At 42.2% G+C, this 19,395-nt stretch overlaps 1 protein-coding gene across 1 annotated transcript in view; it reads right to left on the bottom strand.

The window, feature by feature from the left end:
- Positions 1-269: 269 nt before the first annotated feature.
- The window catches only part of LOC107372909 (zinc finger protein 271-like), a 34,112-nt gene continuing 14,986 nt past the window's right edge, over positions 270-19,395 (bottom strand). The window contains exons 2-3 of the mRNA XM_070551378.1: positions 14,474-14,947; positions 270-2,140 (exon numbers count right to left, since the gene is read on the bottom strand). Of these exons, the coding sequence (XP_070407479.1) occupies positions 480-2,140; positions 14,474-14,947 (2,135 nt within the window). The 3' untranslated portion in view covers positions 270-479. The remainder of the gene's footprint in view (positions 2,141-14,473; positions 14,948-19,395) is intronic.

Genomic DNA, 19,395 nt, shown 5'->3' on the forward strand with positions numbered 1-19,395 from the left:
CTCCCGACTTAGGCTGTTGCCTCCGTGACACAATTTCGGATAGGCGGAAGAAAATTGATGGATGGTGTTATGTTCTTTGTCTATGTTTTCTCTATTGTTAAGTATTTCTGGGTGTTGTGAAAAGTGATTTTAAATCAAATGTTTTATTAACACAGTAATTTGGGCTAATATACCAAACTAATATTAGCATCAGTTACATGCTAATTCTAACAATAGCAATATCATTTAATTTCTATGTGCAAACATAAGTGGCAGTTGAAACTAGATGCTGGACTTGGGACGCAGATTTGGCCCTTTAGGACCTAGTGACTTGACTCGACTTGGACTAATCCTATGTGACTTGAATATCAAACATTAATGACTTGAGTGTGACTTGAGAGATGGTTACCATGATATTGGTACCAATACACGAAAAACATTCTTAAGTGTGAATTCTCATGTGAAGACCTAAAGCTTATGACTGTATCTCCTTCCACAGATCAAACATGGAAAAGACCTATCCCTGTGTGAGTTCTTATGTGCTGAACCAAGCTACTGTTCTGAGAGAAACATTTACCACATTTTTTACATGAATATGGCTTCTCACCTGTGTGAGTTCTCATGTGACAAGTCAAGACACCACTGTAAGAGAAACATTTCCCACAAGTTTCACATGGAAATGGCTTCTCACCTGTGTGAGTTCTCATGTGAACAGCCAAGTGATCACTTCGAGAGAAACATTTCCCACAAGTTTCACATGGAAATGGCTTCTCACCTGTGTGAGTTCTCATGTGCTTAGTCAAGTATTTACGCTGAGAGAAACGTTTACCACAAGTTTTACATGGAAATGGCTTCTCACCTGTGTGAGTTCTCATGTGCTTAGTCAAGTATTTACGCTGAGAGAAACGTTTACCACAAGTTTTACATGAAAATGGCTTCTCACCTGTGTTTGTTCTCATGTGAAGAGTCAAGTCACCATTTTTAGAGAAACATTTACCAAAAGATTCACATGAATAGGACTTCTCATTTGTGTGGCTTCTCATGTGAAGAGTCAAGTTACTACTCTGAGAAAATCTTTTACCACAAATTTCACATGGAAATGGCTTCTCACCTGTGTGAGTTCTCATGTGCTTAGTCAAGTGATTACTTTGAGAGAAACATTTACCACAAGTTTTGCATTGAAATGGCTTCTCACCTGTGTGTGTTCTCATGTGAAGAGTTAAATCAGCCTTTCTAGAGAAACATCTACCACAGGTTTCACAAGAATAGGGCTTCTCACCTGTGTGAGTTCCCATGCGACAAGTCGAGACACCACTGTCGTAGAAACATTTATAAGTTTCATGTGGAAATGGCTTCTCACCTGTGTGAGTCTTCTTGTGAACAGCCAAGTGATCACTTCGAGAGAAACGTTTACCACAGGTTTCACACGGAAATGGCTTCTCACCTGTGTGAGTTCTCATGTGCTTGGTCAAGTATTTACGCTGAGAGAAACGTTTACCACAAGTTTTACATGGAAATGGCTTCTCACCTGTGTGTGTTCTCATGTGAAGAGTCAAGTCACCATTTTTAGAGAAACATTCACCAAAAGATTCACATGAATAGGACTTCTCATTTGTGTGGCTTCTCATGTGAAGAGTCAAGTTACTACTCTGAGAAAATCTTTTACCACAAATTTCACATGGAAATGGCTTTTCACCGGTGTGAGTTCTCATGTGCTTAGTCAAGTTACTCTTCTGAGAGAAACATTTTCCACAAGTTTCACATGAAAATGGCTTCTCACCTGTGTGTGTTCTCATGTGATGTATTAAAAAACAATTGTGACTGAAACATTTTCCGCATACTTTACATGAAAATGGCCTCTTGCGACTGTCAAAACTGTCTCTGTGCCCTTTAGTTTGTTTACATATATTATTTTGTTTACATATGTTATTTTGTGTAAAATTTTCATGCCCGTTTGATGTTGACTCTTTGTCTTCAGAAAGAGAAGCCTGCTTCAGAGTGAACTGCCCTTCTTTCTGACTGATACAGATGTCCTGATGTTCCTCTTTCAGCAGCGGAGATGCTGGCTCCTCCTGGTCCAAACTGGAGGTCGTCTCCTGGTTACCAACAAGGTGTTCTGTCAGAACCATCTCCTTTTCCCAGATATGATGCTGTGGGAGTTCTGTACAGACAAAAAATGTTCACTATATAGTATACTATATAATAAAATATTATCCAATCATAACATCAAAACATTAAAAGCCATTATTTCTCCCATTACGATATTTTCTAAACTTTAAAAAATGTTTAATGTGCTTGTGAAGCAACTTGTAAATTTTATCCAGAGGTGCTTTATAAAAAGCATGTTCTTCTTGTTCTACCCCTAATGCAAGGAGGAAAACCGAAGGTAAAGACAGCCTTCAAATGTATTAAATAGGAATGCACCGATATGAGATTTTTGGGTTGATAACGATATTAATATCACTGTAATAGGCGATATCCGATATTTGCCGATATCGATATACTGACATTAATGCTTCTAAAAAAGCAGCAGATTTTGTATAGAATGAAAATAATCAAAGCTGAGTTTACATTGTTATGTATACACACCACAAACATTTATGCTTCTGAGATTATTACAATCACTGTCACATGACTAAACAAATACACATCACCACCCTCACCCTCTGAAACAGATAAACAAATGGAAACAAGATGGAAAAAATATCAATTGTTAATATTGGCCCAGTTTTATTTATCGTACAGATACCGATATGTTAAGAAATGACTAACATCGGCCGATACCGATATTGATGCCGATATATTGTGCACCCCTGGTATTAAATAACAAAAAATGGATAGTTTTCTCTGCATTATTTACCAAGGCAGGCTGCCTGGACGTTTTTCTGGGCTGTCTTTCTTTTTTTTTTTTACCTGTCCTGTCCTGGCCGCTGAAGCAGACAGAATGGTTGATCTGGGTGCCATAACAGTTTTACTCTACAGCAAAGGGATGTGGGATATTCCTCCTGTTGCACCATAGCCTTTATTATGTTTGTGAAAAGTTGTTTACCAGCAGCTGGTGTCTCATCCATGGGACTCGGAATTATTTGAGTTATTACAGTCAGGGTTTAGGTCTGGGCACATCACTGAGTCGGCCTTACTTACTGCAGCCTTTGATACGATTGACCATGATATTTTGCTTGATCGGTTAGTGCGGTGGGTGGGGATCCCATAGTACCTCTGTTGTACCTCGTTCCTCTCCTTCAGGGAACAGTGGTTATATGCATAACCTAACGTTTCTTTTTTCGAAATAAACTGTGTTTTTCTTTAGAGGCAAAAAAATAAAATAAAATAAAAACAACTAGTTACTGCAACATTTCTGTCTATTCTGGATTATGGAGACCTTTTGCATATGAATGCCTCAGCACAGTGTCTCTGTAAAATTTATGCGGTTCACCATGTCTCGCTGAGGTTTATTACTAACTATAGACCACTGACCCATCATTGTGAATTGTAATCTCGAGTGGAATGGCCTTCTTTATCCACCAGGAGGCTGGGACATTGGTACACCATAATTTATAAGGCCATAATTGCATTACTACCCACCTACATCTGTAACTTAATCTCAAGGAGAAGTGTAACTTCTCACATTTTGTAACTGTAACTTTTACTGCCTCTTGGCCAGGACTTCCTTGAAAATTTGGTTTTTAACCTCAATGAGACCTTCCTGGTGTAGCGAAAATCCACATTTTATATCCTCAGATTAACTTTGTTTGCATTCACATGAAGGAGAACATAACTATTTTCACAAAGATTTTCCTCTCACATTTAGCAGAAGAAAATAAGAAGGGGAATTTGAAACTTGCCCGCAGTTTGAGCATTCTGGTTAACTCCTACATTTTCTCCCAGGACCGTAAATTTTACCAAGTGATTCTTTAAGCCGGACATTATCAGGACTTGGTCTGTCTTACCTCAACCTGCCAATAACTGACTCTCCCCCAAGGCCGGGTGCTCGTAAATCTTCTCAAGGGTCATTCTGGAAGATTCCAGAATTGAGCCTTTATCAAAATCCTGGTATTTTTCTGTTGATCTATAATCAAAGAAGGTGTTTAGGTTGTTTACCCTTAAAATAGAAATCAAGGTGCTCCAAGTTAAAATCTTATCAGTTACAAACCTAATTGATTGTTTTGTGTTTTTTCTTTTATGTTAAACCTCTGTCCAATTTTTGCTTCTCCAGTTAAAATTCATGCTAATGGTAAAACTGTTTAGTTTTAAGACATGAATTTCATTCTTTCCTGTTTAAAGTAATACTTTGATGCTAAAGTAATACTTTTTGAGGCTTCATATGAATAACTGTGTTAAACTGTGATCATGGACTTTCCATCTTTGACAAGGAAGAGTTTATTTGAAAGAGCCACAGTGCCATCAAGTGTCCAGTGGTTAATGAGTGAAATACATGTGGGTGTGACCCAGAAGGTTATAAAGCCACAGTGCAGACCTCGTGGGGCAGAACAAAGAAGAAAGATGCCTTAGCGAACCTCTGCTGGGCTTTTCATCTGGGCCCAGCACCAGACAACCCGACACTCATAAATTTGTTAAGCCATTAGCTCACAAAAGTTACGGTAAAAATCAAAAGAAACCCAGTTTGTTTGTTTTGACTTTCTACGTGAAACCGGAAGTCTGCGTGGCGGTCGAGTTTTCATATTAAGAGTAAGAGCAATTTGGAACAGTTTGATGATTCGGCTCCGCTTGGGATCATTTGGGCCCGCGATCTGAATTCCACATTTCAAGGCCGCTGAAGTGAAGGAACCTTGAGTCAAGCCACTACGGGAGAACACCTTCTACACACCACAGACACCGTTGACCTAAGCTGAGGTGCCAAAAAGTCCTATGGCCCCTGAAGGTCGCATTCAAGCTTCTGGAACAGCTGAACCAGCCCACAGGACACCTCTTTGGCGACAGAAAAAGGTCTATGAGGCATCTCATCTGGCTGACTTTTGTGCTAAGCCCGATTAGTGAATTCACATTAGTCCATTTCTTTATTGTGTTTTTATTTCGATCCCAGATTCACGTTAGCCTTCAAGATCCCCTTTCTTCGTCTGCCATAACGAGCCACTCGAACACACACACACACACACACACACACACACACACACACACACACACACACACACACACACACACACACACACACACACACACACACAGAGTCCGAAATTAACACTCGCCAAATGCGAGCAAATTGCTCCATTTGGCGAGTAAATTTTTTAGCTCTATCTGCCACATGGCAAGTAAATGTCTGCACCAAATTAGTTATATTTATCAGTCATCTTCCATGGATTTCTGATACTCCTCCCACCTGCATGCAACGTACACAAACGTATGCGTAACATGAGCGCCGCATCCAGCGTCATTTCCGCCTATCCCATTCAATCAGTTTATCAAGTTAGTAGTTAGCTTCGTGTTAAAACTAGCGGTGAAATGTGGCGGTTTTTAACTGGAGTCATCCATCCTTCAGAAAGAAAACTCGTCGAACTGGAAGGAAAACCACCAGGACCAGTGGCAACCAGAAGATTTTGTGAAAAGTGGCGAACTGGAGATGGCGGAGTCGTGAGACAATGGCTACATTATGATGGCCACTTAGCATTGCTGCCTTTCACAGACAACTGTCCCTCGGCATTCTTCAAATATCCAAAAAATGCCCATACTTCCGACTTTGTCTTCTTTGAGGGATAATAAATGTCCCGAGTGTTGCCGTCTCATCTGGCCATTATTTCAGCTTTAGCTTAAAGAAAGTTTTGGTCGTAAACAACAAAGTGTGCATGTGCCGCCGGCAACTTTAGCAGATGATACGGTGGCTGGTAAGGGTTACCGCGCCTACACCACAGCCACGGTAATCCACCGAGATTATATATTTTTTAAAACAAGACGGTTATTATTAAAGTCAACTTTTTTACCGGGATTTACTGCTACACCGGTTACCGTGACAACCCTAGCCCTGACACACTTTCAGATATTCTCATGGTGCAGCTGTGTTCTCCAGAGATCAAGGACTATGACCCAAATGAGGCTGTAATGCTTTGGCACAAAGACGGTGTCAGAAGCAGGAGGCCAGACTTCATGGACAGAGAAAACAAGGAGTCTGACTAGATTTCAATGAAAGAGTTCATAAAAACATCTCTAAAAATAAATAAATAAATAGTAAAAATGACAAAAGAGTTGTTTTTCTTATTAATTGATGTTTTAATTATTTTGTCACTGTTTGGAATCAACATAATATAGAATAACATGCTTTAGGTAGATCTAAATCATTTATAATTTTGGCCGGTAACAAATATGCTTGGCCGGTAGATTTTTATCATCTACCAGCCAACTTGGCCGGTGAGTAAAAAATTTAATTTCGGACCCTGCACGCACGCACGCACGCACGCACGCACGCACGCACGCACGCACGCACGCACGCACGCACGCACACACACACACACACACACACACACACACACACACACACACTTGGTTCTCCTTTTAGAAATTATTCCCCATTTCTCTATAATCCTGGTGTAACCGGATTTCCACTTTTATTACGGATCAGTTATTTCCTATCACTGCCATAAAGCTTTGGGTTAACAATTTTCTTAATTCCATGCATGAAACTATAAGCTGTGTTTGTTTGTTTTTTGTCAATGTATTAGCTGATGTTGTAATAAATTCAAAAAAGGTAAATAACGCCTGATCTTTGTCTAGCAATTCTCGGGAATTATCGGCGCATTCTGTCAAGAATTCATCCTTTAGATCAATCTGTGGTGTTAACTCTGAGACTGATTACATTGCGAAGATATAGATATTAAATCCAACGGTCCAGTTCCGGAAACTGGTGGTGCCTCGATCAATTAATAGACGATAATAAACGAGCTAAATCTACGCCACATTTGAAATATAGATATAAATCTATATTTATCGCTACACTGGTTAAATAAAGAATAAATCAAATAAAATCTAAAATTAAATAAAATTATTTACAAACTAAATATTTGGTTCCAAATTAAATATGTTGATCCCAGCTAAACATTTATTTTAGAGGAAAGCATTTTGTTTGCGAAATCAATACTTAGGTTTCGTCCCAAAACAAATATTTAGCTGTGATCTAAATTTTTATTTTGGGAAATTAAATATTTAGTTTGTAAAATAACTGAGAAAACAACCGAGCCAATCAGCGCTAAGCAGCATACGTCACACACCACGACGCTCAGTTTCTCATAAACAACAAAGAGGGCGTCTGAAATGGAGTTCGCTGCGGCTCTTTCCTCTGTTCTAAATGACTTGGACATGTCTTTAAAACCACAGCAAGTAGAAGCGCTAAATGCCTTTCTTCTAAAGAAAGATGTTTGTGCTGTCGGCAGAGGCCATTTTTGACTACAGCTAAAAAACTACAGCAATATAGTTGGTATTTCCATCTTTTTTCTGATTGGTTATTTTTGAGCTGGCTAGTCCCACCCCTGATGGTGCTCTCTGCCTTTGAGTATCCAGACTCGTTCTCTGTGTAGAATAGACAGAGTCTGGCAGGCCAGGCTACAAAATATTACTGTTAAATTATGATGTTTGACCTTAGAAATGGCATCCCATACTGCCCCTGACCAGTAAGGGGCAGTATGGGGAGTACTACTGAACCTTTTTTTTCCCACTTCAAGCATTCTACTACTCCCTAGTACCACTGTAGTACAGATATAGCAATATATTGTTCAACTGATTTACCAATTTTTATATATCAGAGCAGTCCAGTGCTGCAGCCTGATTTAATTTAAATGTATATCAGATTCTGTTCATAACTTTTAGGGGCAGGATTCTAAGATAAAGCCAAGGTGTCAAGGGGATCTGTTTTGGTGGCCTAAGAATCAGGTATCTGCTTTTTGCTGACGATGTGGTCCCTTTGGCTTCATGAGAAAGTGATCTCCAGCTTTTGCTGGAGCAGTTCACAGCCGAGTGTGAAGCAGTTGGGATGAGAATCAGCTACTCTAAATCCGAGACCATGGTCTAGAATCGAAAAAGGGTAGAGTGCCTTCACCAGGTTAAGGACGAGGAACTGCCTCAACTGTAGGAGTTTAAAGGGGCATTATGTAGATATTAGGTAAAAATGTCATCCTGTGGTAAAATGTGGTTCCTGCAACCACTTTAAACAACTCTGGAGCTTTTTACCAGCTGTCGTCAGATTATAATCATTGACGCTGCAGTATTAGCCTGCAGGAAACACAATAAGCCAAACTCACTGATGGTAAACAGTAGTTACGTCCCTCCTTCCTTGGTTTTAAAAGGAGAAAAACCAACAATCCTCACAACCAGCTGGATATGAACTATGTTTCAGTATAACCTTCCTTCCAAAAAGACTAACAATAGACTATTTGGGGATTTTGTCACTGTGGCATTTTCAATATATTCTTACATAGTGCACCTTTAAGTATCTTGGAGTCTTGTTCACGTGTGAGGGAAAGTTGGAGTGGGAAAGTGATAAGCGGATTGGTGCTGCATCTACCGTGATTAAGGCGTTGTACTGATTTGTCATGGTGAACAGAGCTGAACCGGAAGGCAAAGCTCTCGATTTACCGGTTGATCTACATTCCAATCATCATCTTTGGTCACATGCTTTGGGTAGTGACCAATCGAATAAGACTGTGGATACAAGCGGCTGAAATTAGTTTTCTCCCCATGGCATCTGGGCTCTCCGTTAGAAAAGCTCAGTAATCTGGGAGCAGTTTGGAGTAGATCCACCGCTCCACCACTGAGAAGAGCCAGTTGAGGTGGCAATAGTACTTGGTTTGGATGCCTCTTAGATGCCTGCCTGGAGAGGTTTATCTGGTCACATCCAACCAGAAAGAGGCCCAAAGACGACCCAAGACATGCTTAAGGGACTGTGACTCGTCTGGCCTGGGAAAAGCCTAGGACTGTGGCACTCAATAGCCCAATAGATATTTTAGGTTTATGTGTTGTGTGTAGACCTTCCAGGTCGTTTTGTCGAGTAGCCCTCGGACCATTACATTTCAGTAATACGGCCCTAGGATTCCCCTTGAGGAGCTGGCCCAAGACAAACTTATTTTAATGATTATTTCTAATTATATGCAATTGCTCTGTTTTTCATGCAGGCTGAACATTAAAATAGTTTTCTAACCCTATTTCCTGCATTAGCTTCTGATAAAAAATAGACTGTGAATCTCTAGGATATGAAAATCCTGACAGATCTATGTCACACTGTCACTTAACATTCATGCACTCACCTATCTTGGCTCACGACAGGACGGTTTACCGTCCAAGAAACAGCAGAGAATGTTTTAACTAGTATGGTTTCATGTTGTCACATTAGGGCTGCACAATATATCGAAAAATTATCGTCATCGCGAAAACAGGGCGTGCGATAGGCCCATCGCAAAACACGTCAAAAACGGCGATAAATGTTTGGTTCAACATTTCCATCCGTGTCATACATCAACTTTTTGTAAACCAGCTCTGTTTTTTACACGGAAGTATTATTTGACCAATCAAATGTAGCCCTTCTGATATGCGGCCAATCAGATGGGTCCGTTCACGTAATACGCCCGCCCCCTACGTCGACCCTTAGGATGGGTGGAACGCAGCACCCAGGGTTCCCACTCTTTTCTTGAAATTATTTTCCAGGACTTTTCCAGGACATTTTCAAGACTTTTTCAGTGTACAAGTCAAGTTATCATAACTACGGTTTGCCGATATCCCGATATATTTAGAAACATATATGATATTGTACCTACCTATACCGTTATTTGGACAATATAGTTGTGGAAAGATTTTTGTCTTTCACAATCCCACCTGCTTTCCTCTACTTACAATGCAACACAACTAAAACAGAAGTTATTCTCTACTTTAGTTCATACCAGAGATGTGACATTGTGGCATCATCAAGTCATCTCCATGTCATGTTTTTGTTCTGCTCAGCAACTGAACCAGGTTAATTCACTGTGCTGATTGAAATCGTCGTCATCTTCCTCCGCTTATCCGGGTCCGGGTCGCGGGGGCAGCATCCCAACTAGGGAGCTCCAGACCGTCGTCTCCCCGGCCACCTCCACCAGCTCCTCCGGCAGGACCCCAAGGCGTTCCCGGACCAGATTGGAGACGTAACCTCTCCAACGTGTCCTGGGTCGACCCGGGGGCCTCCTGCCGGCAGGACATGCCCGAAACTCCTCCCCAGGGAGGCGTCCAGGAGGCATCCTGACCAGATGCCCAAACCACCTCAACTAACTCCTTTCGATCCGGAGGCGCAGCAGTTCTACTCCGAGTCCCTCCCGAATGTACGAGGCTTAGGAGTGTGATCCCCCTATAGTTGGAACACACCCTCAGGTCACCCTTCTAAAAGATGGGGACCACCAACCCAGTCTGCCACTCCACAGGAACTGCCCCTGATTACCACGCAATGTTGCAGAGACTTGTCAACTACGACAGCCCTACAACATCCATAGCCTTGAGATACCCAGGACGAATCTCATCCACCCCGGGGCTCTGCCGCTGTGTAGTTGTTTGACTACCTCAGCAACTTCTGCCCCTGAGATTGGACAGTCCATCTCCAGGTCTCCTGGCTCTGTTTCCTCCTTGGAATGCGCGTAGGAGGGATTGAGGAGCTCCTCTAAGTATTCCTTCCAAAGTCCAACTATAGCCCCAGTTGACGTCAGCAGCTCCCCATCCTCACTGTAAACAGTGTGAGCGAGTTGCTGCCTTCCTCTCCTGAGGCGCCGGACAGTTTGCCAGAACCTCTTTGGAGCCGATCGATAGTCTTTCTCCATGGCCTCACCAAACTCCTCCCACGCCCGAGATTTTGCCTTGGCAACTGCCACTGCTGCACCCCGCTTGGATATCCGGAACCTGTCTGCTGTCTCCGGAGACCCACAGACCAGCCACGCCTTGTAGACCTCCTTTTTCAGCCTGACGGCTCCCCGAACCTCTGGTGTCCACCAGCGGGTACGGGGGTTGTCAACATGACTGGCACCGGCCACCTTGCGACCACAGCTAACAGCAGCCGCCTCAACAATCGCAGAGTGGAACAAGGCCCACTCGGAGTCAATGTCCCCCACTGCTCTCAGGACGTGGTCAAAGCTCTGCCGGAGGTGGGAGTTGAAGACCGTCTTGACAGGTTCTTCTGCCAGGCGTTCCCAGCAGACACTCACTATGCGTATGGGTCTGCCAGGTCTATGTAGCATCTTCCCCTGCCATCTGATCAAACTCACCACCAGGTGGTGATCAGTTGACAGCTCCGCTCCTCTCTTCACTCGGGTGTCCAAAACATACGGCCGTAGGTCAGATGATAAGACTACAAAGTCTATCATCGACCTGCGACCTAGGCTGCCCTGGTACCAAGTATACCGATGGGCATCCTTATGTTCGAACATGGTGTTCGTTATGGCCAAACTGCGGCTTGCACAGAAGTCCAATAATGAAACACCACTCGAGTTCAGATCAGGCGGGCCGTTCCTTCCAATCACACCCCTCCAGGTCATGCTGTCATTGCCCACGTGAGCATTGAAGTCCCCCAGTAGGACAATGGAGTTCCCTGATGGAGCACTATCTAGCACTCATCCCAGGGACTCCAAAAAGGGTGGGTACTCTGAACTGATATTTAGCCCATAAGCGCAAACAACAGTCAGGACCCGTTCTCTGACCCGAAGGCGCAGGGAAGCTACCCTCTCGTCCCCCGGGGTAAACCCCAACACACAGGCAGAGAGTCTTGGGGCTAGCAAAAAGCCAGTTTTGAAAAGTTTTGAATTTGCACCGTCTTCCAGACATCACACTCTCCTGCCTATAAAGGACACAAAGACATATTTTGAAAGATTGTTACTGTTTATATTGACTGTTTATTCAATAAATTAGGCCTGCTTTTCAAACCTTAGCTCTTTCATATCTTTCATATTCTATGTATTATACTTACTGTACACACCACATTACACTTTACTGCTTATTTCACATAGTTGGATGTTAAACTGCATTTTGTTGTTCCAGTATTGGTCATTTTAGGTTAGTCCAGTCATCCAGAAACAAGATTCAGGGTAGATGACTAGGCTAATATCTCCCGCTAACACCACAGACATATTGGACCTGGGAATTTTTTTTTTCTACCTCAGAGATAAGTACTTGTAGTTGTTTGCTACTTTTTTAGTCTGGACTGTACGTAGCATTACTATGATAAATATATAGTTACCACTTAAAATCATTCTAGTTATTAATTTAGCCGTGTTGAATTCAATTTAATTACGTTAACAAGTTTGTTCAAACGACCATACCAGTCTTCAGTTCTCACTGCCTCCTGGCTGCGGTCTGTGTAGCTAGCTAAAAACAGTATGAACAGCTGAGGCTCTGTCCTCTGAGCACATACTTAGTATTTTTGATAGAATCAAATTCATGACATTTTTCTCATTCACATATTTTTGTTTCTGCTGTCGGACGATAGAACTAGTATGAATTACTGAGTGGAGCGCGGGTCCGGTAGACTACCTGCTATCCGTTGCTATCCTGAAGCTCTCGTCAGGTTCGCTCGTCTCAATGCAGAGTGAAAAAAACAAAAGCTCTCCGCTGCTCCTTTGTCACTCAACAGAGAGAAGGAGAAAAACTTCTCACTCTATGAACTGCAATAAAGCAATACTCGTGAACCGAGTCGCTACTTTTGGCCCTTCTTTGGGGAAATAAATCTAGGGGTGAAAAATCTGTAAATCTAGCAAAAAAGACAGTTAGAAAAACAGAAGTGGAACTGGAACTGAAGGGGAATATGCAATCTGGTTGGTTGGAAGCATCATGTGGGGCACTGTGCCAGCTAGATGCAGAAATGAAAGGAGAAGCGCTGCAGCCCAATATTGCCCAATAATCCGTTTGTTTATCCACAAGGAGGGAAAATTATTTTCCAGGACAACTCAAAAATTTCCAGGACATTTTGCAATTCCCCCCATTTTCCATGTGTTTTCCATGACTGGAAAATTGGACTATCATTTTCCAGGTTTTCCAGGTTTTCCAGGACGCGTGGGAACACTGAGCACCCGAACTGAGTTAGCGGTGCCGTTCCCTTGTTCGTCATGCTGGCTCAGATTAACGAACGCACTTTGTGCTGAGGTTTCTGGAATCAGCGCTGCTTTCAAACGTGAACGTGAGTCCGCTCGGTGTCGTTAAGCAGCTGATAATAACCGGGCTGGCTCCCGACACGTGCCGGTGAACCAACCCACCTTCGTGTCACTAGTGTTCCACCGGGTGGTGACGTTAGCGAAGGCTCCGCTTATCTTCCAGCTAAAAGGCTACAGCACTCTCCTCCCAGTCCCATCCTGCTAAAGAGGGCCTGGAAAAGTTCCCCCACACATCAAAGTGATTTTTCATTTATGAGCTTTTATAACCTTGTTAATCAGGATAGCTGATTTGCTGCTGCACATAAACTGTCAGTCAGAAGCTCTTCTAGCCGGTTATCTTAAGAGGAGCTAGTTCAATTTGTTAGCTTGTTATCAGAATCATAGTTGCAGTTTCATCATCTGAGCTGCTTTTTAAGACCTAGGTAAACTTGTTCAATTTGGGGTTAAAAACAAACATTTTCACATATTTTCCATGTAGTTTTTTTTTTTGCCAGTTCCTCTTCTGAAAGGTAGACAATTGTTTTTCTCTTTCCCTCAGAAAATCTTAATATTCTCCTAGTTTGGCCGAGCACAGTTCACTTCCCAATTACAGCAACAGCCTTATATAACCACGTAAGTGGAGAAAATGTTCAGTAGCAATGAGAGAATTTGCTGTTGCATTTAAGTGATGTTAACTATTATTTAACATTTAAACTTACTTTCAGATTTTTTTATTTATTCAAAAACCCTGGTAAGGGATGTTTTTCAGTATTTTGAGCATCAGAAAAAGTTTTATGGTGGAGGAGATGTTTTAAAGTCACTGAGAAACTGCATGCATGCAGGTTGTTGTTTTGCTGCTAATACAGTAGCAGGTGCAGCTGCATATTTTTGCAATGAAAACGTTATATTGTAATGGAATTCATGCATTAGTTTTTGTTTGCTTTGAACTCAGAGCAGACGTCACACGCCAGACAACATCAACACTGCATACTTTAGTATTTGGTTATTTATCGTGAGTAATACCGATATCGCAATATCAAGCACTGTTATCGAATATTGCAGGTTTTCCTAATATCGTACAGCCCTATGTCACATTGATTTTATTGTTTTATGTTCTTGCTGATCTTTCACCTGGTAAACACACTGAATTGCCTCTGTGTATGAAATGTGCTACATAATTAGTTACCTTGCCCAGTACAAGCTAACTGTTAGCATTAGCAAGTCCACCACATGGCAGGATTCCTTCAGGCTTGTGTTATTTGGGGAGATAAAACATCAACGTTGCAACGCAAACAGAGACAGTGGTAGTGTTGCAATGCTGTTGTCCAATCCGAGGAAAGATGCCCAAATACAAGGAAATAAGCTTCCAAATCATGTCATCTGAAGCTAATTTCTCCTGCATGCTGATAAATTTTTACCTGTGTGAAGGTTTCCAGGCTTTTCTAGTTTTGAACCGTCTTCATTGCCTCTGGTATCTCTTGTTTGTGGACTTCTCTGATTTTGTATCATCTCTTCATCTCTGCCAGATTCAACATCTTCTTCTCTGCTTCCTTCCTGTTCTTGGATCTCAGCATCAGGAAGCAATGAAAATAGGAGTTGGTCACGGTTTGGTTCTGGTTCATTGTGGTCTTGTTCCTCAGAAGTAGAATTCACAAGGGAGGTAACGGTCTCCAGTTTCAGTACCAGCTGCTCTTTATTTTGACCGATGCTCAGCTCCCGTTGTTCTAGAATCTGCAAAGGTTCTGGGTCATCTTGCTCCTCTTTCGTCTCTGATGGTTCTGGCCCCACCCATAAAACTTCTGGTTCATCTTGATCCAAGGTCCTCTCCTGGTTACAGAGCTGCTGGTCAGTCAGAACATCCTCATCTTTCCAGACATAATGCAGCGGGAGTTCTAGACAGAAAAACAGGCCAAACAAAATGCTGATTAAAGGGACTATTAGGGCTGCTCAATTAATCGAATTTTAATCACGATTACGATCTGAGTTTTGAACGATTATAAAAACAAAACAAGCCGATTATTTGCTCCTCCCAATTGCGCTGCCCCGAGTTGCAAATGAAGCGCTCCACAGTGTTGCTAACTTAGCGACTTTGACGCTATTTCTAGCAGCTTTTCAGACCCCCTTCTTGACTTTTTAAATCTTAAAAGTACCTAGCGAACACCTCAGAAACATCTCTGGTAACCATTAGCTACTTTCTGGATAACTGTCGTTGACATTTCCTGCAGGTTAGCTAAACACTCCGCCTGCGCTCCGGACCGTTCTTCAGGACATTAGGAAAGGGAATGATGCAGTGATGTGTCTGTCGCTAAAGAAACAGCTCTCAGAGTCGGCTCTGTTAGAGTAACCAGAGTGAGTGGCACACACACTGCACTTGCGTACTCCTGAGCCACTAAAAACAGTTAAATGTGCGTGTGCGGCACGCTAAACACACGTGCGGCTTGTCCCGATTGCTGTGAGACCGGGTTGGGGGTTGGGGGGGTGCAGCTGTGGTTGGGAAAATTATTGCATTAACTGATGGACGACTTGTAAATAAATAGTTTATAAATAAGGTAGAAATAAGTTCCTCACACATAACTAATAACTAATCTCTCTGAGGACACGGTGCTAGTGCACTCTCCTACAGAACCTTGACACGACTAAATAAATGTTATACAACATTTTGTGAACATCAATTTATTTGCATTTATTTGTTATAAATGCCACTGTATAATTCTTGCTGTCAGTATTTGCAAGATATTGGTATTTGGGTCTGTACTGGTTAGACTTAAATGAGTTAAACCAAGGTCTATAGCCCTTGGGTCATAGACTATGAGCTATAAGTATATTGGTCTTTTTATACTGGTAATCAGGAGTTCTTTTAGTGATCATCTTGTTTCTTATTTCTTTTTGTCCTGATTGTGCCCTGAGCAATTTTATGACTGAACTAAAACAAATAAAATCAGCATAAATTGAAAAATCGTCCTAAATGATCGTGATCTCAATTTCAGTCACCATAATCGTGATTATTATTTTTGCTATAATCGAGCAGCCCTAGGGACTATAAGGAAGTTTGACAGTCAAAACATGTATAGAAAAAATAAATTTCTTCTTCATACATTCTCCTGCAATGCCCTGGTCCTGTAGAATGAGCCCTGGCATTTTTACTGTGATTGCCTGTTTTCTGTAAAATCAGAGAAAAAGAGAGATGCTCGGGGCGAGCAGGCTGCTTCATGCGTGTTTATGCTCAGGCATAGCCCGTAGCATTTGCTATCCGTAGCTTTAGCAGTAGAGGGAGAGAGGCAGTGCCAACTCAGCGACTTTGTCGCTGTTCCTAACGCCTAGAGACAAACCTAGCTACATTTCTGAGGACCCTTAACTACTTTCTGTAGAAATTTCTTCTAGATATTTCCAGCAAATTGGCAACAAAATAGCCATTTTCGCTCCGAACCGTTCTTTGGATTGACGTTGTTTCAGCTGTCATCAAGGATATAAACGTTATAGATAGAATCAATGTCTGTCAGTGCGTTTACATGCAGCCAGTAACCCTTTTAAAACCTGAATATTCACAATAACCCGGTTCCGCAGGTCCTTGTAAACACCGCCAAAACCCCGGATATGCTCATAACCGGGTTTTTAAAAACCCGGTTACTACACCTGGGGTAACCCTTTTCTAACCCGAATGTTTGGTCGTGTAAACGCATATCGGGATATCCCCATCAAAGCGTGTGTTCTGTGCATGCTCTGTTCGCAAAGAATCTTGGTCTTTTGAGTAGCGAGACGTCTTGTATGCGCCAGAACACCAGAAGTAAACAACAAGTTGGGAGCAACATGGCGAGTCGTGGCACAGCACCACACTTTTGGAGTGACGAGGAAACTAAAGCGCAAACAAACGCGGTCGCTATCTCTTCCGAACTGAGAAACATGTTGTTGTTTTCACGGATACCGGAACAAGAAGAACCGGAAATGACGCACATTGCGTCTGGACGTAGTCCATACGTCCTGACGCTACCCCAACGTCCGCATTTAAATCGGGTTATGCAAGTTGGAGGTAACTCTTTCTATATATGCTTGTAAACGTGTTATTCTGAAAACTCAGAAACCCGAATACCGACCTTAACCCGATCATAACCCGGATATTGGCTGCATGTAAATGTACTCACTGGTGCTTTAGCTCACCTAGTAAAATGGCAGACTCTCATGCTGGGGGCCTGGGTTCGAATCCGGGTGTAAACATAGTTTATTTGGAGTTTCTTTTTTACATTAATGGTATACTTTTTTACAATAATAAGACGCCCAAATTTTTATTTGAGACTCGCCGAAAGGCATTGAATTCACAGATAAACAAGATGTGGGTTCAACTTTCATTTTGGAACAATTTTTCAAGCAAGGGAAGGGAATGATCTGAGCATGCAGGAGGACTGACCCATCATAAACCTTTGTCAGCTGTGCTGAAGAAAAATGTACAGAACCAAATTATTTAATTAATTAGCTGTGTGTGTTCTCCTGTCCTCTGTCCTCCGGGCCACACGCACACACACACACACACTGCACGTTCGGCCGGTCGACGAGAAAGTGCAGCTGCAGAGACAGAGGCTCATTATTTTATTAATTTGCTGTGTTCTTCTGTCCTCCCCCCCCCCCCCCACACACACACACGGAACGCTCTCAGAGCTCTGTCTCAGCTGTTATTTTTGTTAAGGAGTGTGCACGTACAGCATGCGCGCCTCGTGCACGAGCCTACTATTGAAGCTGCCATTGCGCTTTTGGCCTGAGGGGGCAATCGTGAGCATAAAAATTCAAAAGTCCGAAAAGTCCCTTTAAAGGTGTTTTTGGAAAACAGTAGGCGTGAGCAGAAGCGCTCATCAAAAATTCTAGCCTGATGTGTGAACAGCGGAGAAGCGGGCATCACACAAAGTTTGTGAGCGATCCACTTCGCAGCTGTTGTGTTCCGGGCGCCATTCTCTTCGGGGGGAAAAAAAGCTCAGATGCACCTGTTTGAGAACATAAAAATAAGGCAGCAGACAGCAGGATTTGTGGTCTTACTGTATTTGATAATATTCTAACATCTCAACTCTGATTGGCTAACAGCAACATGACTCTATCACTGTCTGTTTGCTTTGAAATGATGTTTTGTCTCCACAAATAACACAAGCCTGAAGGAGTTCTGCCATGTTGTGGAGTTGCTAATGCTAACAGTTAGCTTCCACTAGTCAAGATGTGATCTGCTCTTTCCTGGTCGCTAAATCAACAACAGCCTTCCAACTGTGAGCCAAGATAAGTGAGTCCATGATTGCTAAATGCTGACAGAGTGACGTAGATCTGTCAGTCTTTTTTAAACCAAGCTTTTTTTCTGTCTATGTTCTATTTGAGACTAATGCTGAAAAAAAGGGGTAGAAACTCACTTCACGTTCAGTCTGCATGTTACACTCGTCCTCGATGATGATTGGATCACTGCTCATCCATCAAATTGCTCTGACCATCTCTCACCCTGCTGCTCTCTGTGCATGAATCATACTTTCCCTGCTTGGAGGACCCAAACACGAAGCAACGCTAGTTGAGGTGCCTAGAGTCATGAGTGGAATACCCCGTTGTAGGGCTGGGCAATAACTTCAAAATAAAATCTCCATTTATTGCATTTCAAATCCTAATTCCTGTACCTCTCACAGCTAAAAATACATCCAAAAGTGCAGACTAGATAAGAAAGAAATCACATCTTTACAATTATGGAGATTAAAACTCTTTGCTAGCTACTTGAAGGGGGAGTAGATGTTAGCATTTACAGTCCAGGGTAGGGGGTTCTGGATTCGACACTACCCAGATGACACAAGCCTGTTCCATCAAGCCATTCACATTCAATAAATCCACAACTGGGTGTACTGGTGTTACAAATCATAAATAAATATACTTTATTAATCCCATAGTGGGAAAATCCTCATGTTAAAGTTCAACTTCATTAAAAAATCATTTTTCATTACTATTTCTGATTATAACCATTCACTCAAGAGTTGTCATGCAGACTAAACATGACAATAGTCCTCTACTTAATTTCCTGCATTAGCTTATGATAAAAGACAGATGGTGAAACCTGAGGGTTTGAAAATCCTGACACATCTACGTCACACAGCCACCTAACATTCATTGACCCACCCATCTTGACTCACAACGGGGAAGGCTGTTGTTGGTTTAACATCCAGAAAACAGCAGAGAACACCTCGACAAGTGGAAGCTGCAAAGTAAACTAAGTCAGTGATTGAGTCGTGTTGAAGGCAAGTTGTCCAAATATCAGGAAATAAAATTCCAAATCCTGTTGTCTGAAGCTACTCTTACCTTCAGCTCTTTCTTCCTGTTCTGCTTTTCCTGG

This window comes from Nothobranchius furzeri, chromosome 5 (genome assembly GCF_043380555.1).
Source record: "Nothobranchius furzeri strain GRZ-AD chromosome 5, NfurGRZ-RIMD1, whole genome shotgun sequence".
Lineage (NCBI taxonomy): Eukaryota > Metazoa > Chordata > Actinopteri > Cyprinodontiformes > Nothobranchiidae > Nothobranchius > Nothobranchius furzeri.